Source organism: Argiope bruennichi, chromosome 2 (assembly GCF_947563725.1).
Source record: "Argiope bruennichi chromosome 2, qqArgBrue1.1, whole genome shotgun sequence".
Taxonomy (NCBI): domain Eukaryota; kingdom Metazoa; phylum Arthropoda; class Arachnida; order Araneae; family Araneidae; genus Argiope; species Argiope bruennichi.
Window position 1 is genome coordinate 9054657 of NC_079152.1, and position 25952 is coordinate 9080608.

Sequence of the window (25952 nt, forward strand, 5' to 3'; positions counted from 1 at the left end):
TTATTATTAAGAAGTGCAGAACTTTTCACAATGAATATTCATTTCTGATTTTATTAACGATCAAATAAAAATCATACAGTCAGAATTTTCTTACAAATTTGTTTACTAAATTAGATGTCTTGTTAATAATGCATTAAGTATCTTTTATTGCTATGTGATATTTCATGTTTTTTAAAAATATATCTCTGCTGCACTTGTTTTGAAATATGAATAGCTATGCAAATGTTTAAATTGTAATTTATACTGCAAATATTGAAAATACTCAGATTTTTATATTCTAGGAATCTTTCAAACATATATGGCAATAAACAAAAATTTAACTTCTAAGTATTTTGTTTTCATTTCCAAGCACTTATTACACTTTCTTAACTTGGTATAGTAGTGTAGCATAACAGGTAAAAATGCATTATGTAAATATTTTCTTTTACAAATTAGCATTTCACATTATTTTCCTGTCATCTTTGGTTGAGGACCAACATCTGCAAATACATCATCACCAACTGTAATGTCTCCAATTTTGTATACTCCACATCCTATTCCAAGGCAAGGATTTCCTCCTGTTTTTCTCAAAACTTCTGGCTCTGAGGGTATTCTATACCTTTAAAGCAAAAGAAATAAATTTTATGTAATTGAAGTTATTTTACAACTCAAACACTACAAAGATATTTTAAATGTTAAAGTTTGATATAATTAAAAGACCAAGAAATAGTTCTTGCTTTCCAGAAGTACTAGCATTAAAGAAAAATGACAAATTAGTGTCTATTTCTAATTCATTTATTGCTTCATAAAATTTTCTCCTGCTTCAAGACATGAACAGGCGGAATTGTGTTTTCATTTGTTACTGAATTCCTGTTTATAGTAAATCTATTATTGAGGTCTCTTTCTCATCTTTATGAGAAAATAAATAGATATTGAGTACTTCCGTTTAGTGAATCTACACACTAATATTAAAAAAATACTATATATTAAAATTTAATTAGCCATCTGAATTTAAATGATGATGCATTGTTTAAGCATAAATATTTTAATACATAACACCTCTCCATGTCCCTGCGGCTATAATCTTTACGATTATTCAAACAGTTGGGTGGACATGGAGAAATAATATTTTAATACAGCATAATAAGCAAAACAAGACAATTTTTTAAAAACTTGTTTAAAGAATTATAAAAACAATTTGTTAACTCACTTCTTTAAAGTTGCCAATGGCTCTTTTACATGCAGAACTCCTGTATTTGGATCATTCGTGGTTATTAAACATCTAAAAATAAAAATTATTTATAATGATTAAAGAATATTATTATTTTCAGATTTAAGTATTCAGCAAAAAATAACAAACCTGCTGAATGCTTTATTTATCAAAAAAAATAATAAACATTGATTAAAATTACAACAAAAAAAGGAATATGTATACATTTTTTTACAAAAATTAAGAATTTATCAATATTTATAGATATATACAATCAACCAGATATCGGGAAATTAAACTGTAAATAGTTCTTTTCATATAAAACAAAGCATAATAATTTGAAAAGATTTTGTAAAAATATTTTTTTAATTCTGTATTTCTTTTGAATACAGCAGCTGTAAAAACAAGTATAAAAATTCAATAAACTGTTTCACGGTCCGCCCCCCCCCCCCAATTCTATTAACAAGATTTTTAAAATGTTATTTCAAACATCTTCCAACAATTCTAAGAGGGTAAGCATATTTTGTTAGTTTGCTATTATGAATTATTCTTTTAATACTTAAGTGTATCATTTATATCTCCAATAAATTGCTTAATGTTAAAAAAATTTCTTGTAGCATCCTGCATGGTAGTAGAAAATATACATTTACTAATTTTAAATAATGAAATACATTTAAAGCAATAGTAACATTTCCACAAAATTCAACAAATATTATTACTAAATAAAGACAAAAAAAAAAAAGGTTGAATACTGATAAAACATTTTTACAAAGGATAAAACAATATAAACGAAGGTTGTAACTAAACATGACATTTAAAAAATATATCATTTCAATGTAAATGGAAGGAAAGTGATGTAAAATATATCACACATACAGATAGGGAAAAATAACACAACTTACAACCAGGTTGAGACTTCGTAACATGATACATTGCAAATCTATAGTTTCCAGCATCAGGATAAATCTGTTACATTTGTTTTAGTACTCTGAAATCAAGAAGTGGCTATTACTAGTTTACAGATTGGTTTGTTAACTTTAATTTTTAAAAAATCAAATATATTTAAATTTGTTAAATTCATTTTAAAGCAACTATAAAATAATTAATTTCATTTTTTAAATGATATTACTACTTTCAAATGGGATTTTTTGAATTAAAACGATTCAGAATATTCTCTATAGAAAATCTTGAGCATTTATCAAATAATTATTTAATGATAAAAGAAAATAAATATGTAAGGAATAAATATAATTTTGCACAGAGGGAAATATAAGAAACCAAAATATATAATTAAGTTTTTAATTGAAAATTAGAATGTCTGTATAATAAAAATAAGGTGCAACAGGTAATGACTCATCTCAGGCAGAAAGTGAGTTACCATGTTAAAGTTTTCAGTATTCGCTCTGTGTTAATGCTCTTTGAGCACTTTCTATTTCAAATGAGGGGTGCAGGATGCAAAAACAAGCTATCACTATGAACACCCTAACTATATATTATGAATTCCACTTTTGAAAGTAAAAATGGTTCATTAATATAGAATTTGCATGGTTGGATTAGTAGCGAGAGGGTTAAGACATGTTTCCAGGAAAAGTTACAAAGGGGGACACTACAAAACATAGAAATCTGCAGAAGGTTATATATAAAATGCAAAATTTTAACCATTCATTTTCAATACAATATTTGTAGTTTTAAATAGTTTATATACAATTAAAAAAATTATAGAAAATCCACATTTGCAGATAACATTCTTACCTCTTAAACAAAGTCAAATTACATATGATGGAACCACTGCTGAATTTAATATAATTCCAAGAATCCTAAGAAGAAAACGTTCCAAAAATTTGATTATAAAGAATATTTTTCTACTAATAACTTTATTTTTTATTTTAAAAAATGTGTCTGTACTTCAAATAGAAATATTTGTACCATTTTCTTACAAAAAAAACTTTTCTAAAATCAATATTATTTATCTTTAGTCAGTACTAAATATAAATGTTCAAAATTATTATACTTGAATTTCTTTACTAAGATTGCAAAGAGAGCTTACAAGCAAGTAGACTGGGGGGGTATAGTGATGCAATTATTCAAAACTCACATAAATATTTCTCAAAATAGACTTTTTTTAAAAAATTCCTTTTGTGAAGAGTATTGTCCTTTTCATAACAGCAGGAATGATCTCAAATGAAAGAATTAAGACTAAAATGTTTAACAATTAAGTATCAAACACTTAAAAAAATCTAAATAATATTGTAGCAAAAATTGCTCCTTCCGACCAAGCGCCGATGGCTCAGTCGGCTGAACGACGCATCTCATCGTGGAGCGGAAGATTGTGGGTTCGAATACAGCGAGGCGAACTGCCAAAAATTGATTTTTAATTTCAATTTGCTTTATGTCAGACTTATGCAAATTTATGTTAATTATTCTAATATGTTTTTTATGTAAATTCTTAATTTTCTGCGGGCATTCAAATTCTAGAAGGTTCTTGAACTGTATATAAGTAGTTTCACTATTGATTAGATTGTCATTAAACTCTTCAGTTGATCTTGAGTGTGTTCATTTCTATTGGACTTACTACATTCACTTCATCTACGTGACAATACTACTATATTTGAACATTTAAATTTAGACAATTTTAAGATAGCAGTAAATTTTTATGTATATCAGAAAATTCTGTATCAAAATTGCAGGTCGTTATTTCTTAGATAAAAAAAAAATATGTCAACAAATGGCGCAGAGTTATACTTATGCATTTTTCTTTAATTTGAGAATATTCATGATTGATTCAATATTTCAATTAATACAAAAATTTACTTCATAGTATAATATAACATAGTTTAAATACTAGTTTAATTTTACAGCATTTATATACAAATCATTGCACAGGGGTGTTACCTAGATTGAAAGAATACTACTTTAAAATATTTTTCTCTCATACATATTGATAATTTCAAGCTCACATACTATAGCAATAACTCGAAAAGATGTGAAATAACTTACTTCAGCATAAGGTTTACAATCATCAACTAAAATATTTGGTCTGAAATTCTGTTCTGATACTGTCTTGTTCTGAAGTTTAGAATTCAAATCTTCAACAGAAGGCTTTGATACCAAATGAAAAGCTGTATAATTCTGAAATGACAAATGCTAAAAAAATAGAAGAAAAAATACTAAATGTTAAAAAGGCTTGGAAAACAATTTGAGTTTCAGCACATCTTCAAGATTGGCAAATATACTGGACCATAACATATATTTGACTCCAGTTGATTCGTCAAGAAAACATGTTAAGATATCAAATGAAAAAAGATTTTATGTATTTTTTTGTGACCTGGTAAATTACCTTATGCTAAAAATGATAGGTTAGTTTATTATAACTGAACACATTTATTGGCAGTTTAGATATTTTATTGGTAATACATATTTATTGGAATTAAATATAAATTGTAATCAAAATAAATATATTACATTGCATGCAGTTAAAAGTTAACCACAAAAGAATTGCTTGTGCTTTGACATAGCATCTGGAATATACTAGATGATCATCATTATCATGACAGCATACTAGTGGAAACTATAATTGTGTCCTCACAGCCATGACAGGACGGTGTTCCTAAAGGAGGTATATCCCATCATCAAAGTATATATAAAATGAGAACCAACCAACATTCTGGAAGCTTCTCATCTTCATTTTTAGAGTGTATCTCTTAGGGATTAACTAAAATTTAAGTTAACTGAATTTGATTTGCAATTAAATAAATAAACTTTATCATTATTTGTTAAAATATGTACATTATTTCATATACAAAAAAAAATTAATATATCGTAAAATCCAAGAAGGCTCATTAATCAAATATGACATATCATACATACCGGATTATCTTTTCTGAGTTCCAGCTCAAAGGGTTTACCAGTTCCTTTTGGTTTATATTCCCTTTTAATCAGCTTAGGAAAATAACGAACCAGACGAACACCTGGTGTGTTGAGGTATGACTGGAAAAAGGATGCTGCTTCATTTCCACAGTCAACTGCTTTAGTGATATCATGAACTATTCTATAAGGAAAAAAAAGACAATAAAATTATATCATTTCAAATTATCACAAAATATGATCATGCAATATCTGGTGATTTTATATTTTAGTTATGTATTTTTTTACTGTTTAATTCAAACCCATCTAATAATTTCCAGAATTTACAAAAATGATATTTTTTTTTATCAAAATGAAACTTTTTTCAATAATTTAGTTAACTTTCAATCAGTAGCAAAATAAAAGTCATTTATTCCATTTAGTTTAAAAAATAACTTTAAATCTAATGAACATCTAACAAAAACACAGTTAAATATTCTATTTTTAACATGCTGGTATTATGCTTTAAATAGTCAGAATAAATTAATTAACATATGATAGAAGTGAAAGATACAACTATTTTTGTAAAATGTATGCAAGTTGTGTATTTTCCATTTTTTATGCAAATTAAAATATCAAAACAGTTGGAAATAAGAATGCTTAGAACCGAAATTCAAAAATAAGATTCTTAAAAGGAATAATTTTACTTTAATATCATAATATTTGTTCTTTGTCAACAATGCATTAATTCCTTAATCAAAATAATATAACACTTGTATATGATAATATACATCAATCAAGGAACATTTTTTATTAGGAGAAATTGATTATTGTATACTGGAAATGCAACATAATTTAGACATTCTTTGTTTTCAAGACAAAAAAAATTTACTGTGTTTTAAGAAAAATGCACTTATGTATGTGCGAAATAAGCTATAAGAAATTCTTCCGAAAATATTAGGAGATTAAAGAAGCATTCTTTTTAAAAAAATCATTCATTCATAAAATTAACATGGGTTGAAAAAAAAAAATCGGCATTTTCAAAAAAATATATTTAAATATATATTAAAAATATGTATAAATATTTCACATGATCCTTCCTCAAAGGAGATATAATAATTTTCATTTATTTGTTTGATACATATGTTCTGTTCTGTTTGATATGTTCTGTTCTGAAGCAGCATGGTTTGTGATGAACATAATAATTTTCAGCAATAATTAGATTAGGAAGGCAAAACCTGAACTAGCACTTAATATTCTATAATAACATATGACATAAATGATTCAGCAATAAAGTTGTGAAACTGAAAATCTAAATACAAATAAAATTCAAGGTGATATTCCAAAACTGACATCTTGTTAATAGATGACAACTTCCTATTTCTTTTCACATGCAACAATTAGTTGATAAATGTTAGATCTTTTTTTTATTGCTTGGTAAATATTCAACTTGAATTCAGGAATTTATTATGGTATGAATAATTCCCAACAGATTGATAAAATTCATTATTACCAATTATTTATCAATTCAACTACTTATTAAGTTCATTCACTACAATTTCATGCTGAATAAATATGAATAAAAAATGAAAATGTCCACAGAAGATATGTTTTTCACCTGTGAATGAAAGAAAATTCACTGCAATATAGGGCCTGCTGAGATATTGCAATTTCCCTCTGCATTTAACAAACTCAAATAATACAGTCTTCATCAAGAAGATTTTTTTTTCATACTGTATAATTAAGATGGAACAAGCTGCTAAAACAAACTTGAACACAAAGCTTCGTAAACTAGCCATGGTAGCATATAAGTTGATAAAGAAGTCTATAGTGAGTTTCAGATATTTTCCTGTGGAACAAACTTTTTTTTAGAGGTACATGATTCTATTGCAAAATATTGTTGTGTGTCATTGAGAATGATGCAAGATTCTTTTAAACATCATCAAAGAAAACATTCGAAGCATCGTAAATGAAGATTTTAGGAAGACAAAAAGCTACGCTAAATTTGTTCTGATGCTTTAACAGACTAATAAAACTGTATGAGAGTTGATGTTTCTTATATCATTTCAGTCATTGAAAATGAATCAAACTACTTGAAATTGATTACTATTAGTAAAGAAGCATAGTTTTTCAATATAATCTTTTTAAAAAAATGAGATATACAGAATGATAAGCAAACACTCAACAAAAATAAAAATGGCTTTAAAAAGATGAACTTTTAGAATAAAATATCAAAGTAAATAATAATGCCTTCTATTTCCTTCTATATACACAGCCTTAAAAATCCTTTGACAAATATGCATAACAAATAACTTTTTTTGGTGCAGATTCATTTTTGCTGTATCTTTAACTTACAATCATTGCACTAAATGTGCACAATTATTATAAGATATTCATAATCGCAATTTGTTGTAGAGATCTTATTTATTTTATTTCTTCAGATGAAAGAACAAATTTCTAAATGGTATAATTTGTCTTCATCCTAAAGTAAATATAAATACATATTTTTTATTATTATTATTTAAACACATGTACATATGAAGAGACATAAAAAAAATCAGATTATGATTGCTATTTTCTATAACTATTTGGTATTTGTCTTAATAATTTAGTCAAGTAAATTCATATATAACAGTCTTCTTTGTACTACATAAGTGATTATTTGTAAACTTATTGTATATATTTTCAGCTTCCTTTTTACACTTTTTGTGCTTTAATATATGTTTCAAAAATATAAACAAATTTAAGTTTCAAATAAAATCCCATCACAAAACTGCTAATATTAAAAACTTACCTACAGGGAACAATTTTATCATTAGCACCAGGTGAATCTTTGATTTCTACATTCAGTTTTTCACCAGAGGGTGTTGTTATAGTAAGAGTTTTGCCATCAATCTGTACATCTAAGAGTGCTAAAGTTGGACCTTTTTTCTGAGACATCAGGACTCCTTCATTATCAATCAACATAAATGAGCTATTGGATGTAAAAATAAATAATAATTTTAATTTCATTGATATCACAGTGATATAGAGAAAAAAAAATATTTTTAAAGCATTTTTATCAAATTACAATGAAAAAAAATTCACCTCCATTTAAAAAAAGAAGTAAGCTTTAAGAATTATGAATATCATCTAGATATACCATTCAATTTTTATTTCAAAAATAATAAAGGGCTCTAGTTGTTTTTTTTTAACCTTTAATGGGGTTTTTTTTCTAGTAATAGTATATTAAAATAATTTGAGAATCCAAAATGATTTAAATAAAAAAAATTAATTTAGCTTATCAAATAGAATTTATTTTATTCACTCATTAAAGCTTGAAATAAGAAATGCCTAGTTTTTATTAATCAAAGGACTGGTAAGAACTTACATCATTTTTTTTTTTTTTTTTTTTTCAGTTGGTGCATTACTACCGCAAAAAAATTGTTAGCATAAAAATAGTTAACATTGTTATTAATATTTTTAGGTTAATGAAGAGATAGCAAATCTCATTAGATTTGATTTGATTTGATTTGATGTTTTATGGCACAAGAACCAATATGAAGGTTATACTGCGCCAAACAAACTTATTTCTATTTCAAAGTTAAATAAAATCAGTTTCTATAAAAGTGATATAAAAAAACATTGGTAAAACGATGATAAATTACAAAAAGTCAAAACGAAGCCAAAATGGTCAGTTCAAATTAAGGAATAAAAACCTATAGATTTTAAAAAGACAAAAAGGTTCTCATGTTGGTCTCTACCAAGCAACAAGGGCAAAGTCACCGCTGTTGTTTTGAAGTAAAATAAGCGCTGAGCATTAAAATAAGGGCATTGAACAAGGATATGATAAACTGTTATTCCACAGTCACAATATGGGCATGTTGGCAATTGATCATTTAATAACAGATGTCTATGTGTGAATCTAGTGTGACCGATTCTCAGACGAGTTAAAACTGTGCCATGTTTTCGATAATTCAAAGAAGGCCAGTTTTCTATGATAGGCTTGCAAGTATGAAGTTTGTTTAGAGTTTCTGAATCCCACTGAGTTTGCCAGTTTTTGTAAAAACAGATTTTTGCCTGTTTCTTCAAATCGCATGCAGGTATGGGTGTTTCTAAAAAACGAGTTGCGGATTTGGCACTCTTATCAGCCTGCTCATTCCCACATATTCCCACATGGGATGGTATCCAACAGAATAAGACTTTAAAGCCACGAGAGATAGTTTTATAAAATAGGTCTAAAATCTTTAAAATATTTGGATGAGCATGATTTTGGAGCGACTTTAAAGACTGTAAAACACTTAAAGAATCAATGTAAATAATATAGCTTCCACTAGGTCTATTTAAAATTTCTAATAAAGCATGCAAAACTGCAGTAGTCTCAGCAGTAAAAATGGAGCAACATGAAGGAAGTTGAAAACATGACATTTTATCTGGAAAAACCACAGCAAATGAGGCATGGGTAGATGTCTTAGATCCGTCAGTGTAAACAGGAATGAAAGACTGATAATGAGACCTGTGTTCGAGGAATAATTTTTGATAAACAATATCTGCTGTGTCCGATTTGTTAAAGCTTTCAAAAGGAGTAAGAAAATAAAAGGTATGGGTTCTCCATGGGGGGATACTGTTAAATGGATGTGGGGATAATTCTAGATGGTTCATATTGAGTTCTGATAAAATAGTGTGCACCCTGGTTAAAAATATAGGTTCAAAATTCTTTCTAGCTTCTTGTAAACGAAGGAGAAAAGGTCGAAGTTTAAAATCGTAATATGGATGGCAAGGATGAGACTGAATTCTAAAATAATAATGTAAAGAAAGCATTTGTCTTCTAAGTTGTAAATCTGGTTCGTAACACTCAACATATAAACTTTTAACAGGAGAAGTGCGGAAAGCTCCAGAACACATTCTAAGAGCTGCATGGTGAACAGGGTCAATTTTTTTCAGTATGCTTTTTCTAGCTGAGCCATAGATTGCGCACCCATAATCTATTTTTGAAAGGATGGTAGCTCTATAAATTCTCAGCAATGAAGTTCTGTCAGCTCCCCAAGTATTAGAAAGAACTTTCAAGATATTTAAAGCCCTCTCACATTTTTTTCGTAAAAAAGTTAGGTGGGATTGAAACGTCAGCTTTTTGTCGAAAGTGATTCCTAAGAAACGAATTTCATTTAGAAAAGGAATTTTTTGACCATATAGAATAATTTCAGGGTCTGGATGAAGATTTCTTTTCCGACAAAAATGTACTCCCGATGTTTTTGCCATTGAGAAAGTGAAACCATTTAAATCTGACCATTGTTTAATTTTGTTCACAGCCGTTTGCAGTTGTCTCTCTATAAAACACATATGATTTCCCATGCAAGAAATGTATAGATCGTCTACATAAAGGTATCCTTTGACATATGGTGGAAGCTGGTTTAAAATGCTATTGATTTTTATAATGAAAAGTGTGACATTTAAAACACTCCCTTGTGGGACACCTTCTTCTTGGGTAAAAATATCAGAAAATTCATGTCCTAGTTTAACTTTAAATTGTCTCAATCGTAAAAATTTTTGAATAAAAATTGGTAAGTTTCCTCGTAAATTAAAGTCGTAGAGATCTTTCAGGATTCCATATCTCCATGTGCGATCGTAGGCTTTTTCGATATCGAAAAAGATGGCCGCCAAGTGTTTCCTCTGTAAAAAAGCAGAACGAATATCGTTTTCTAAACTTAAAATATTGTCTAAAGTTGATCTTCCCTTTCTAAAGCCACTTTGGAATTGACTAAGAATTTTGTTTGTTTCCAAAAAGTATATAAGTCGTCGGTTAATCATTTTTTCTAAGAGTTTGCACAGACAGTTTGTTAAAGCTATTGGGTGATAGTTCAAAGGATTCGTGGGATCTTTATTGGGCTTTAAGATAGGAATAATTATTGCCTGTTGCCAAGAAGACGGAAAATATTGTTCCTTCCAAATTCGATTAAAGAGATATAACAAGTTTTTCTGCGATTCGTAAGTTAGATGCTGGATCATTGCATAGCTGATGTTATCTGGGCCAGGAGAAGATTTATGAACATTTGATAAAGCAAACTGAAGTTCTTGAAATGTAAAATTACTATTGTAAGGTAAATCAGATTGGGACGCAAAATTCAATTTTTTGTTCTCAGAAAGTTTTTTGAAATTTAAAAATTGTGGATTATAATTTTCACTGGGGGATATGCTTGCTAAAGTAGAAGCTATTGTATTGGCTATGTCTTTTAAATTTGATATAGTCTGATTATTAACGTTTAATATTGACACAGTATTAGAAAAAGGAGTGCCTGTAGCTTTTTTAACTTTTTGCCAAAGTTATCGGCTTGAAATAGGAACTTTTAAGGCTGAAACAAATTTTTGCCACGACATTCTACGACTATATCGTTGAATACGTCGAGACTCTGCTTTGGCTCTTTTGTATGCAATTAAATTTTCGGTTGTGGGATATCTTCGAAAGTTGTTCCATGCTTTCCTCTGTTTCTTACGAGCTTGTTGACAGTCACTATTCCACCATGGTTTACTTTGCTTCTTCCGAGTGCATTTAGTCTGCGGGATGGACGCATTTGCAGCGTGGATTATAGTTTGGGTAATTAAGTCTAATGCTTGATCAATAGAATAATTTTTTACCATATTTTTACTTATTTTTGAAAGAACAGAGAATGTATTCCAATCAGCTGCTGTGAATATATATTTAGATGGTTGATAATAATTATGATGGTTATGTCTATTGTCAGTTATAATCAGAGGAAAATGGTCACTGTTGTGGAGATACTTGTCTATAGTCAGATTAAGAAACGGTAAGATTGATGGAGAACAAATGGCAAGGTCGATTGCATGGAAGGATTTTGTAGGCTGGTGGAAATAGGTTAGTTCATCTGTATTTAGAAGGCATAGATTGTGATCCTGTAAAAGCTTTTCAATCTGTAAACCTCTTGCATTGGTGTCAGAATTTCCCCAAATGAGGCTATGGCCATTAAAATCTCCGATGATAAGAAACGTTGTTGAAAGTTGTTGAATTAAAGAATTTAAATCGGTTTGATGGATGTATTCATTAGGAGGTAAATATAAATTATATATGGTTATCAGGGATTTTATATGTATTCGAACAGCAATAGCCTGTAAATTTGTGTTTAAATTCAACGGAGTGGACGGGTGGTAGCTTGCAACAGGCAGTGCAACTCCACCTGTAGCTCTATCATTTATATGATTTTTGCAAGATGCAGTGTAGTTTGAAACATGGATATTATCACTCGGTTTCAGATGGGTCTCCTGTAAAGCGACACAAACTGGTGCATAGGTATTGATGAGATCTTTTAAGTCTGAAAATTTATTTTTTAGCCCACGACAATTCCAGGAAAGAAAGTCTGCCATTAAATGGGGGGGAAAAGGAGAAAAACTGCTTTATAGTTTCTTAGAGGATACCCATTCGTTCGAGTCACTAAAGGACATTTCTTCGTCAGACAAGTGAACACTGAAGAGAGGATCACTGTCCGAGTCTTTGTCTTTAATTTTTTTCTGTTCTTTTAAGAAGTCTTCCTGTGTTAAGGAATGTTTTGTTGAAGACTTCGTTTGGGTTCTACGCTCTGTTAAAATTCTAGCACGTTTATCGGCTTTTGTTTCTTTAGTTTGTTTAATATGGTCAGATTTTTTGTTTGCTTTCTTAGTCTCAACTTTCTGCTTGGTGTTTGGTTTAGATTTCCCAGTTTCAATGGATGCAGAAGTATTTTTGAGTGGTATTTTAATTTAGATAATGGGGGGCAAATTATTTTTGTAATGCTTTCGTCAGTTAGTGTACTTGAGGAAGTTACAGATTTCAGTGCATTGCTATAAGAAAGTGGTCTTTGTTCAGGTGTTAACAGCTTTTTAGCTTCAAAGTATGGTATGTTTTTCTTTAAGTTCTTGGATTTTCTTTTCTAATTTCCATTGTGGACAATCTCGGGAGTCCGATTGATGTGGTTGTTTACAATTTACACATTGCGGGTCTGCAGTGCAATCATTAGCTTGATGGCCAGCAGTTGGACATTTAGAACAGGTCTGTGTCCCTCTACAAGCCGTCTTGGAATGACCGAAACGTTGGCAGTTATAGCACCTGATAGGATTAGGTATATAAGGGCGTACTTTGCAGTTTAAGTAGCCTGCTTTAATGCTGGATGGTAATTTTGTTGTATTAAAAGTTAAGATAATACTATTAGTGGCAACCAGAGCATTTCCTTTTTTCATAAAAAGGCGTTTCACTGCAATTACACCTTGGCTGGCAAGGCCATCAAGAATTTCCCTTTCAGAAGAATTCAAGAGTTCCTTTTCAGATATAACACCACGGCAGGAATTAAGTGTCCGGTGAAGTGTTACAGAAACGGAATGATTTAAAAATGATTTGGCTTGCAAAAAGGATTTGGTTTGAAGAGCAGAAGTTGTTTCAATCAATAAGTCGCCCGACCGAAGTTTCTTGACTGATTTTGGACTACCGCCAATACCTTTCAAAGCTTTTTCAACGGCAAAAGGAGATAATTGAGAAAGTTTTCCATCAGAAATGGAGAGAATAATAAAACGAGCAGTTTCAGATAACGGTTCAGTGTCAGAAGTAAAAAAAACCCCATAAGAGTCAGATATAAGTTCGGGTCTCGACGGCACCGCCCACGACGGAGCCCAACAAGGGAAGGCAGCCACCGGCTCCAGACATTCCCAGCCTCGGCGCTTACCATGGTGCTAGCCGGAACCTATACGCTGAGAGTCACCCCCGGGGACAGTGACCACCCTTAACGCCAAGCCCAAGAAGTGACCCCTTCGCTTAATCCCCTTGAGCAGCCCAGTCAAATGTCTGGGATACCAGCCGATTGATACATCAGGGACCGAAATGTACCACCCGTCAAAAGGGTCGCCACGCACGGCAAACACATGGGGGTTTTGACTGTCCATGAGAAGCAAGAAGCAAACAGAGTGGCGTCAGCTTCTCATGGAGAGTTCCCTCGCTTACCGTCGAGGGATGGAAGGATGAAGTATAGAGAAGGGGAAGGGGGAATAGGAAGAGAGAAAAGGGGAGAAGGGGAGAGAAAAAGATTAAAAGATCCCTGGGTACCTCGGGATTGGGACTCCCGTACCCACCTAAAGAAGGTGAGCCCCTGAGGGGAAAATCTCATTAGAAGTAGTGAAATAGCTAATATTAAATTATGATATTTAAAGATGAATTAGATTGTAAGTGTGCTTCCTATAGCCTTTGAAAGAGTTAAATAATTGTATTGAATAAAGCAGGTTGTTAAATAATATACACATAAAATTACACCCATACCTTCAATTAAATGCATTAAAATGTATCTGAATAAAAGCAGAATGAAAGATGGCAATTCTCTTCATCACAGAAAATTTAAAAATTAGCACAAAGCAGTAAGTCATGGCAATATATTTTTTTAATTAATAAAAAGAAAGAAATCATTTATTATTCTCAAAATGTATTTAGAAATATAAAATGCTTGAAATTAATAAGATTAGAGCAGTTATTGCTCAAATTGCTATTCACATGTAAAATAATTTAAGTAAGTTTACAAAAAAAAAATTTATAAAAGTAATTAAAAAAGTAAATTTTTAAAAAAATAACATAAGAGTTTTTTTTTAAATCTATTCTTTTAAATATATTCCATTGAAACCATATATAGGAATAACCTTTAAGAAAAAGTAAAAATCTCATACCGATCCAGAAGTCCATTGACTTCAAATCCTAGTTCTGTACATTTTCCTGTGTTCACTTCAATACCTTTAAGCCCTTTAACTGGGAAGAAATATAGTTTGGATACAGTTCCAACTCTTACAAATGAACGCTTCTTTTTCTTCCACATTAAACCAACAGCACTTACTACACTCACAGTACTAACTGCCACAGCTGCTGCAATCCAAAGAGTTCTCCAGCTCTGAGACATGTTTATCTATAAGAAATTGGATTTAATATAAAGGTGATAAATATTATTTTAAATTAAAATAGAAAGAACTAATTCAATGAATAAAAATGACAGAACTAAAATTGTTCTAATTAATTTTATAATTTTCACTAATTTAATATATTTAAAAAATTCAATTCTTATTAACATAAAAAGAAAATTTAATAATAATTGTAGTTGAAAGTTTTAGAATGTGGAAAATTGATACTAATGAAAGGAAAAAGCAAAACAGTCAATATTCTAATAATTTAGAAATGCTTGTACTTAATATTAACAAGGTATATTTAATAACAGTTTTTGTTTTTAAAGAAACTTTCTTACATTGGAGAAATAAGTGTACTCCAATTTATCAGGAAAAATTTTATTATCTTCTAATGAAAATTATTACATGATGTTGGGAATTTTTATAATATGAAGTGTATGTTTTTGAAAATAAGATAAGTGAAATATTTTTATTAATCTAATATTGAAACATCATCATGAAAAACTGATAAGTTTCTGCATCATTAAGAATTCATTTTATTTATTTATTGTCAATGAAACAATATATTTTAGACCAATAATTCTAAACAATAAAAGGGGCATTAAAAATACTTAATTTCCTTCAATACTCTATTATTTAGATAGGTGAAATATATTTAATAAGAATAAAAATTAAAAAATAGTCATGTTTGGAGAAAAAAATTACTGTAGATATTAATAGGAAGCAAGAGTGGGTTAAGGACTCTTAGAATTCACAAAAATGTTGTGTGTTCACAAATTATAAATGTACACCGATTATTTAAAAAATTAATACATTAATCACTTATGCCAATAATAGAGAATTTAAATATTCTGTTTAATACAGATTATTGTTCTTTTAAAATGTAAATAGTTATAATATTTATAGATTTTCATGGTTAATTTTGATCATCTCTTTCAAAACATGATTTTTTTAATATCATTTCATCTATCTCAATGACATTTTTTTTAATTCATCAAAATTGTTTCTAATTTTGGTGTAAAACATTTTCAAGTCCTGAAGTCATTATAAATAACTTTTAGAAATTCATAATATCTTTCAAATAATCATGTTATAAATACTTATTATTAAAATATTTAGGCTATTATAGAAAAAGAATGTTTAATGCTTACTTGCGCATTGAATCTAAAAAGGCTATGTCTTCATATTCAGGCAGTTTGCTACTTTTTTTTTTAATCCACAATTAATAGATTTACCTATTACTTGGAATACATAGTTATCTGGTTGATACAGATAACTATGCTAACAGATTATGGACAGAAGGTGGAATCAAAATTAGTTGCAATAAATGCAAAAGAAAAATTAATTGTTTATTCAATTTATTAGAATATATTTTTTAAAAAAAATTATTCAATATCAGAAACAAGAATATAAAATAATTAGAGCTAAGCAATCTGTGAAAGAAATATATTAATATATGAATTACTTAAAAAAATTACTGATAGAGAGGAAAGTGTTATAATTACATATTCCTACAAGAAGTAAAGAATAGACCAATCTACTGATATCATTGATAAATATAATAAGAAATTAAACAAAACTCATATAAAATATAAAGCAATGATTCGTTCATTTGGCAATGAAATTACAGATATATAGATTGATTTTCTTAAAAAGCAAAATAAATATCTGAGTATCTATAATGAAATATAAAATTTGAGATTACTACTAATTACTTAATATCTTAAAAAGATCAAAACAAAATTAATTTAATTTAATCTGTCAAAATTATATATCCTTAATGCAATATAATTTTTAAAATTTTTTAAGATTTATTTTAATTTTCATTATTCAGACATAATATGAAGATAGAATATTCTCTACCTTCTTTGTTTGTATATATACATATGTCCTAAAATAAACTTAAAGCAAACAAATTATTTATTTAAATTAACTGTTAAAAATTAAAATTGGAAAATGGAATATTCTATTTCTTTATATGACAACAATTGACAATATTAAAACTTAAAAATTTTAACAATATATATGAATAATATTTCACCATATGAGTTAATATCAAAGGAATGGGAACTTTTAATTTGAAAATTAACTTTTTGGTTCAACTTATCCTTGGAGCTTTCTTATTTTATACAAAAAGATATATAATTACAGCATTGAAAACATTTATTATCAAGTATTTTATAATTATTACATATTTTTAAAATACTTCAAAAAAAGATAGCTCACCATTTAAATATCAATGCATGTACAATATTAAGATGATAAAATTTGATCTTTTACCCAGCAGACAAAAAGTGAAAGAAAGCAATGCGGAATGAAACAAATATACCTGATATAATATCAGATATATTTGTTTCATTCCATCCGATAAACTCTCGAGAGTTTTCACCTCATCTTTGAACTTAACCTGAATGTAAACAGGTACGGGATAAGTCGCAACAAAGGGTATTTTATTCTCCCCATCTTTGAATGAGCACATGGTGCGCGCTGCAGAAACAAGTTTGTTTATTTACGTAACGCTTCTACGACAGTTTCGAAGCGCCTATATCAGAATCTCGGAAGTAGTGCATCCTAACGCTGATTGGATGGTCATATGACGTCACTATAGATGGCAATCATAGAAGGTTGGCAAGCTATCCGTACTGGCTTAAAAAAAAAGGGTAACCATTGACCATTTCTCTCCTTGTCTTGTATGTATCTAATGTAAAATAAATTACACGTGCAACTTATGTGACGTTAAATTCTACAGAAAACAATATTTAAATGCCCATTTGTCATGTGTAACTAAACAATCTGCTGAGTAACGATCTAAAAACTTTTCGTGCATTTATTAAGAAAAGAAATTTCCTTTAAAACACACTTCCAAAGTTACAAATCATAACATTCATTTCAGGGCCAAAACAAAATTGCATTGAAAGATATTTCCTATTTAAGACTACATTTATGGTACCCACTTCTGTGGAAGCTGTGTCAACAAACGTTAAATTCTATTATCTATAGAAATAGAATTTTGAAATCTCTTCGGTTTACACTGATTCATCATCATTGTTTACATCAGAAGAATTTTTTCAGCATTATTGTTTTTGACTGAAGAATCTCTACAAAATGCATTAAGGATTATAAAATGTAGTACATCATCTGTTTCACGCTTTTTTTGTTCAAGTTTTAAACAAATAAAACAGGAGAGTTTTTTTTTTTATTAATATAGTCTGATAATCTTTTTTATATGAATGTTGGTGCGACGATCTGGACTGCACTAATGGAGCAGCCGTACTTCAAAACGTTTACAATGACATCTCATTTTGGGTCGATCATTTTATTCTTTTAAAAGCTAATAATTATTTCCTGAAATAAATTCTCATCGTTGCTACACAGCAAAAAATATGCTTGAACTAAATTTAAGCCTCTATTACTCCGCCAATATTAAATGCAAAGAGAGGAACTTCTTTGTTTGAAATTGTTTCTATATTAGTATGATTTTATTTAGTAGAATTAATTGGAAAGGAGACGAAGATATGAGGGTCCTATGACAGCAGGTTATAATGAATCCTCAATTTCTTCCAATTTTAGCCCTTTTTTTCTTCGTATGATTGATAATTTCCTGAATAATTAAAAAGTGTTTTATATACTTGAACCAAATCGATTTCTTGCTTTTTATGTGCTCCAATAAAGTATGTAATTTTTCATGTCTATTCGTATTATTATAAAATCGGTCAATATACTCGAAATTTTTTAGCTTGATATTTTTAGAACAAACTGGTGAACTTATCAGTTAGTGAGTCCGAAGATCTTGGAATCAGTGCAATTGTGAAGAAGGTACAAGTCTCTTCACGCACACGATATTTGTGCGAACTATTTACTAATGTTTAGCTGATCAAATATTTAAATAATCATTTATTGTAAGAAAAAATTTGTTACCTATACAAAGTACGCAAAATCGCGTTTTCTTCTCGAAAAATAGACTTTTTATTCATAGATTCAAAAATAGGTTACTTTTAAATTTATGATATCTATTTCATGGAATCTGTTTTATGAATAGATTATTGTTTTTAATATCTATTGATTCTATCGAGTCAGCATATATCAGATCATATAACCAATGCGGTTAGTCAACAAATGATAATGGGCATAAAGACAAACTCTGAATAGAAATTGGTTATCTTAAAGAGGAAATAAATGCTGATTGAAAAATTTAGTCATTGTCTTTAGACTATGACAATTTTTCGAATTGTATACATATGCAGCGTGTTGCATCAAAATAAGAAAAATCAGTTAATTAGTTATCCGAAAATAATGAGAATTACCAGTTTGCACTGATTCGATACAACATATGGATACAATGAATGCGTTAATCCTGGAATGAACGGCAAAAGGTTACACACTATGTTACTAGGACTACTCTGACTCTGAACTTAACGTCAAAAACAAAAAAGGATTGAGCAAAAGATATTTCTCCATACTTGATCCGGGTTTTTACATTATACTAGATATTTAAAATTATCAGGCGGAACTCCACAACGAGATAATGAATTTTGTAATCACAGTACATACCAAAAAAGTTGCCACTTGAAAAGATAATATCTGTATCAGTCACTTTCGATTTAATCTGTTGATTGTTATACTAACCGCCTTTAGCTATCAGTTACTTTACATGTTAATATTGGGTGTTTTTAAGTTCAGTTGAATCTCTTATGAATAGAGTGGTGTCCATAATACTGCAACAGACTCTTTTTAAGCATTAAATTGTTACAGAAATTAAAGCTGTGCTGTTTTAAGAATCTTAGATTTGTTCCGTTTATTGAGTATGTGGACCTTCCTAATGAAGTCTACTAAAATTGATCTCATTGTGTTATTAAAAACTTATGTGTCATGCTTGAACTTGCACGTGGTCTTTTGTGGAAATGTCACATCATTTTTTGATTTATCACTTGAACGGCGCAGATAGTAAGGCAATGGTAAAGAATTACGCGATATTTGGCGAAACAATGGAAATGGTTTAAATTTCAGGACAAAAATGGAATTTGTAAATGAGAATTAATGAAAATATTTTTTGTTTTTTAAGTCCCAACAATTCTGGAAATTTTTGCATGATAAAGAAACTAATCTAATTAAAAAGAGAATTAGAAAATTTAAATGATGTAAAAATTAGTTTTGTGCTATTATATTTTTGGAAATTAACGCGGACAAAACGCTAAAATGATGCTTAATTTTTAATTAAGAAAATACTAATTAAAATCACATTTTCGATTCTAATTAAATTAATTAAAATCAAATTAAAATAAATAAACTAATTAATTCAAAAAGCTATGCTGAAATCAGTATTCAGCAATTTTTTACACATTCAAATTATGTATATGGCAAAATTGGTTACTCTAGATCAAAGTCTGTCCTATATAGCTCCAATACACACACATAATCTCCTTTATTATTAGTAGAGATTATTTTCTTTATTTTATGAGGCCTATAGTTTTTGACAATTAACAGAGAACCTGGCTAAACTTTCTCGAATAAAGGTTATTTTAAATGTTTATTCTATTAATTATAATGTGTTTAAATAAGTGTAGAAAATTGCACGTTAATTCGTAAAATATCTTGTTAACTGTAACTGCATTAAAAAAGGATTTGTAAAGTATTTTCTTGCACTTTAGAATTATTATGCATAATGATAGTCATGTAAAAATTTTATTTGCCTCATTACACAGAATTCATTGAGATAAGATAGAAATATAAATATATCTTCAATTGGAATATATTTATACACACACACACACACACACACACACACACACACACACACACACACACACACACACACACACACACACACACACACACACACACACACACACACACACACACATATATATATATATATATATATATATATATATATCTTTGGTAGAATAATTAGAAAACATATTAAGATTAGAATAAATTTATTCTAGATTTTCAATGTTCGGGCCCTTTAAAAAAAATTTAATCATTTCAAACAAAAATAATTGTTTTACTGAATCAGTAATATCATTTTTGAATCCCATTTCAAATTTTTTTAGAAGAATAAGAATGTTTTTATATTGAATAAAAAATGCTTCTGAAGCCATTTAAAAAAAGATCCTTAAATATTATAGACATGTTAGAAGTAATATTACGAAATGTACAAGTTTCAAAATTTTAACTACCCCGTTTCTTCCAAATCATATAAAAAATAATTTAGTGCTCTGAAACTGATTTTCAACTATATTCAAATGAGCATAAGTGATAAAAGTTTTGACTAATTAATACTGCTTTTTTTTCCTTTTAAAAGATGTAATGAGAGATCTGATATTTGAGATATTATAAATAAATGGGCATGAAGTAACTGTTAATTGGAAATTTGTTTTAAAGTAAAAATTCCATAAAATCTCTCTCATAAAAGAAGTTGTATCTTGATCATGAAATATGTGTCTTCATCCCCTCCGACTGCATTTTTCATACTTTTATTATTATTACTTGTGTTTAATTTCTTTGTTGTTTAAATTTCCTCCCCCCCCCCCTCCCGTTGCTTCACTCGGAAAAACTATATGATAAAATCGGGATGACACATCCTTTTCCACGTCACGGAAAGTTCCTAATTTTAATCGCAAATATTTCCTGCAAATTTACAGATAACTGAGTGAAACTTTTTCCTGTGTTTTTATTATAGTGCAGCTCACATTTTCCTAATTGGTCTTTTGACAGATATACTTTATCTTTTAGATAGTTTTTTTTTTTTTTTTTGTAACTTTCTTATCCGTCGCCAAAGGCGCTGTCAATAAATTCAGGATTAAACTTGTCAATAAATTCAGGATAGTCCTTTTACTACAGGTACACTGCTACTTCCCTGGCCGTTTTAAATTTAGAGGGCTTAAAAGTGCTTTACCGATCATCCTATTTTTATTGCTGAGTTGAAACACGTTTTCAATATTACTACAAACGTTTCAATTTTTCTCTTCTTTTTCTTCTTCTTCTTTTTTTTTTTTTCCACTGTTAATGATCAAGATATGAAAATTCGGTTCAATTTTTTGTATTGAATAGGTTTTAATATAAAGTAGACACGTATTTCTTAATCAAATGAAACAAAATTTGACACAAAACTGCATTTGTAAATACAAAATTTCACTTCAAATTTCATATATTTAAGTCACTACGTTTTTGAATTATTGAGTTTGTATGTTTCTGAAAGTATACAGCAACAGATAGTAAACTTGTGGTTGGATTTGACTGAAAATTTGTCGATTGTATACACTATAATCAACACTATATACACTATAATCAACATCAAATTAAAACGTTAAAAGTTATTTTTAAGTAATCAAATTTCTACTTAAAATTTTCAAAAAAAAAAAAAATCCTCTATGGTGCACATTCTCACCCTTCAATGTTTACATCTGCCTCGTTCGGCAGCCCTAAATCAAAAGCTCTGGCTTGTAGATCACCAACACATATACATACAAGCATTCATCTTTATTATCAGCAGAGATTTGCATCTAAAGTTTATTGCAGATAATAATTTTTTTAATTATTATTCCTTATCTTTTCTGATCAAGTTCAGGATATTTTGTTCTGCAACTTTCGTTTGTTAATCTGTAACCAACGGTTCTGAGAAAAGAACAACGCTCGAACATTTTCTAATGTCTCTAATTATAATAAAACCAAATATGCGAGTATGAGCGTTGACGCCCTATAAGGTAGATTACTCGATTTAGAGCTAATAAATTTCTAACAAATATGTTTTGAAAGAGTACAATTGTATCTCAGAGCGAATTTTTTAAAATTCAAATTCATTCAGAATTAAGCGAAATTTCATCATTTTATCATTACAATTAAAGCAGAAAAATTATTTGCAAGTTATTTGTCAGCTATCTTAAAATAAAAAGAAATTCATTTTTCAATACTATCAATTTAGTGGTAAGGAAAATATTTTTTTGTATATTTTCAACAATAATTTCCAGTATTGCAACGAAATATTCAAACAATTTTCAGTATTTTATGAAATACTTCCATTGTTAAAAGCAAAAGAAAAAAGACTCATTTTAATATCTGAGTAGTTTGCAGGAGGGACAAAAAAAAAGAGGGGTGGATTACAATATCGAGAAAAACAACATACAGTTAGGAAATAAATTACATAAACAGTCTCGTTTTAAATGGCACTATGATGTCATGGAATATGATTAAGGTTCATTTATACAACAAAGAGAACAGGTGTAAGGCTATTAAAATAACACATCATTTATGCCTATCACAATTGATGCTTGAGAGAATTATGAACGTTAGTCAAGTTATGAAGAAGGTACATAATTGATATTAATGACATCCAATATTCTCAAAGCATCAGCTTGTCGCTGAAGGTCGCTAGATATGGAAATAAATCTATTTACACTGCAAATGTAGAAGAATTTTATATTCACTCTGTCTTCATAGAATCAATCAAAATTCAATGAAGTTAAAAAGATATCAAATTCCAAGATTCTAATTATATCATAACTGAGAAACTAGAACACTTTATCTTATTACTTATTTATTACAAGGATATTTTAACAATTTTCTAAAATTTAAAATATGGTTACAAATTCATACATTGTGTAATTAAAAGCATAATATTTTCTTTTGATTAATTAAATTATGAAAATATTCCCATGGGAATTCTGTTAGAACATGTAAAACACATTATTTTTCTCGCATTTTTGGTTGAGGACCGACAGCAGCAAGTACATCATCGCCAACAGCAATATCCCCAGTTCTCAGCACTTCACATCCTATTCCAAGGCAAGGAAGCGGCCCAGTTTTTTCCAAAATTTCTGGCTCTGTGGGTATCCTATACCTTTAAAACAAAAGTAAAATTGTGTAATAAATTTACGTCAGAGAAATATCACCACTTTTATCATGTTCTATTTTAGAATATGTACTGGCTTATATATCTAGGTAAATTCCTAAGAATAATGTTCCGAAATTTAAGCGGCAAATTACTAGCCGTTTTCAATAACTACTGTTCTTCAATTATGACAATTGTCGCAAACTCCTCCCATCATGGATTTTGGAATCCGACAGCAGCGTAGCTGCATTCCAGTTAGTTAATACCGAGACCTCCTACTAAAAACACCAGCACATGGTCTTCGGGTTAGATTGTAAACTGAAATTCAAGATGTCTTTTATTCTAAGTGTTATTTGTGTTTATTTTAAGTGCGTGAAGTGTGAATAAATGTTTTTCTTTTCAAAGAATGTGGATTATTTCTGCAAAAGTGATATTATTACTCATCTATAGTGACTGTCCTGGAATATAAGATAAGTCTAATTACCTTATTTGAATTAGGTTTTTCTTGATTTTTTGCTGATAAAATGATATCAATAATATTACATTACAGTGTCGGCCATCTGGGGGTGTTCGAGGACAGAAAGCGGAATACACCCATGTCCACGACCTGAAGAGATTTGCATGGCCATCAAGAGCTAGAACTAAACGCTCACTTTTTATTTTACTTTCTCGTAACGAAGTATGCAGAAAAAATTGTAATCATCAAAAATTCAAAAAACACATTTTTGGAAATTAACTGTCTGTAACAAAGTTCACTTAAAAAGTAAAACAGATGTAATTTAGTATGGGGTCTTTACACCAAATTTATAGATTTTTATCAAATGTTGAGCAAAATCTATTCAAAAGAAATCTGCCTGTCTGACTGTTCGAATATAAGTTTACACGATAGTTACGAAACGAAGAGAGCTAGGTAGAAAAGATTCGGTACACAGATTTAACATCTGTATTGTAGACGATACCTTTCAAATTTTGAGCATAATCCAACAAGACGTTGAACATCCATCGACTCGTCCTTTCAGAAATATGTAAACGCTATAATTAAAAACAACTGAATGAGTTAACTAACGGCAATGACTTAAATGTATGAAGTCTAGCATGTGATCTTGTGACTGCAATTGTCACTCTCATCAAACTTGGCTTCAAAGGTTGGCAAATTGGCTTTTAAATGCCCCTAATTGGATCAATTAGGGGCATTTAAAAGACAAATTCGCCTTTATTAAAGAGTAGACGGGAAAGTTTTGGGTGGACCTCTCCCACTGTTTGATTTTTTTCAACATTTTTAAAAATGAAAAATCATTTATCACGAATTTATTTAGCAGTGCACCCGAAAGTTTTATGTTGAGCTTATTGGAAGTTTATAACGCAAGTTTCCATATGACAAAGAAACGTGAAGAAAACGTGAAAAAGTCCCCAGGACTTTGTAGTCTTCGATGACTAATTTCGGCGTAAATTGGCAACTTTCTACAACATTTTCTTCACACATTTGGAAATGAGCATATTGAGTTATTATATCATGGATGTGTAAAAAATATTTATGGACCTTGCAATTAAAAAAAAATGGAGGCTCAATTGAATACAGGCTATTAGCGTATAGGAGCCGTATTGGACAGATTTAAACGCAATATTTTTTTATTTTTTAAATAAAAATTCCAAGAAGCACAGGTACTACTACAAAAGTTATATATTCTATCCTACAAAAGTCATCCAATATGAAATAAACACATTTAAATAATTACAGTTTTCATCAAATCTGTCTAATGTTATCGTTAAAAAATATTTCTCCTTTTCTTTTTTTCTTTCTTTCATTCTTTTTTTTTCCCTGGCTCTTTTATGGAGATGGCCATTTCTTAACATTTGTTTACTTTAGTTGCATTTGCAGTTAACTGATTGTTCAACTTTACTCTTAACTGAGAATAATCGAGGTGAAAAACTGATCTTATCGAAACAATTAACGAGTTTGCTTTCTTAATATTTAGAAAACAGATTTTTTTTGCAATCCAAGTTTAAAAATAAGTAAGTTTATTAAGTTTAATTTAATTTGTTTAATTTGTTATTAAGTATTTAACCTTAATTATATAGCATATGCTTCATACATACTCTGTTTGGTATCAAATAGCTTCGTATATTATATTAGTTTTGATTTATTAGGATCAAACAGGAATTAAAAAAAAACGTAACACACATTAATGATAT

At 29.1% G+C, this 25952-nt stretch overlaps 2 protein-coding genes across 6 annotated transcripts in view; both read right to left on the reverse strand.

The window, feature by feature from the left end:
* Positions 1-31: 31 nt before the first annotated feature.
* Positions 32-19345, reverse strand: LOC129990364 (mitochondrial amidoxime reducing component 2-like). Of its 4 annotated transcripts, XR_008785827.1 has the most exons (9): positions 17156-17402; positions 14702-14934; positions 7827-8006; positions 5057-5237; positions 4187-4333; positions 2942-3006; positions 2092-2177; positions 1190-1261; positions 534-598 (listed from the first exon to the last, which is right to left on the reverse strand). XR_008785827.1 is itself a non-coding variant. In XM_056098152.1 (8 exons), the coding sequence occupies exons 2-8, from the start codon at positions 14926-14928 to the stop codon at positions 445-447; spliced, it is 1026 nt and encodes a 341-aa protein (XP_055954127.1). In that variant the 5' UTR covers positions 14929-14934; positions 19234-19345; the 3' UTR covers positions 32-444. The 4 variants fall into 4 exon arrangements, 3 of the variants coding, with proteins under 3 accessions (XP_055954127.1, XP_055954124.1, XP_055954126.1); XM_056098152.1 differs by lacking the exons at positions 2092-2177; positions 17156-17402 and adding an exon at positions 19234-19345 and having other exon boundaries at positions 32-598; XM_056098149.1 differs by lacking the exon at positions 2092-2177 and having other exon boundaries at positions 32-598; positions 17156-17400.
* Positions 19346-23444: 4099 nt separating this feature from the next.
* The window catches only part of LOC129990406 (mitochondrial amidoxime reducing component 2-like), a 46748-nt gene continuing 44240 nt past the window's right edge, over positions 23445-25952 (reverse strand). For both annotated transcript variants that reach the window (XM_056098154.1, XM_056098153.1), the window contains exon 8: positions 23445-23768. In XM_056098154.1, the coding sequence (XP_055954129.1) occupies positions 23615-23768 (154 nt within the window). In that variant the 3' untranslated portion in view covers positions 23445-23614. The remainder of the gene's footprint in view (positions 23769-25952) is intronic.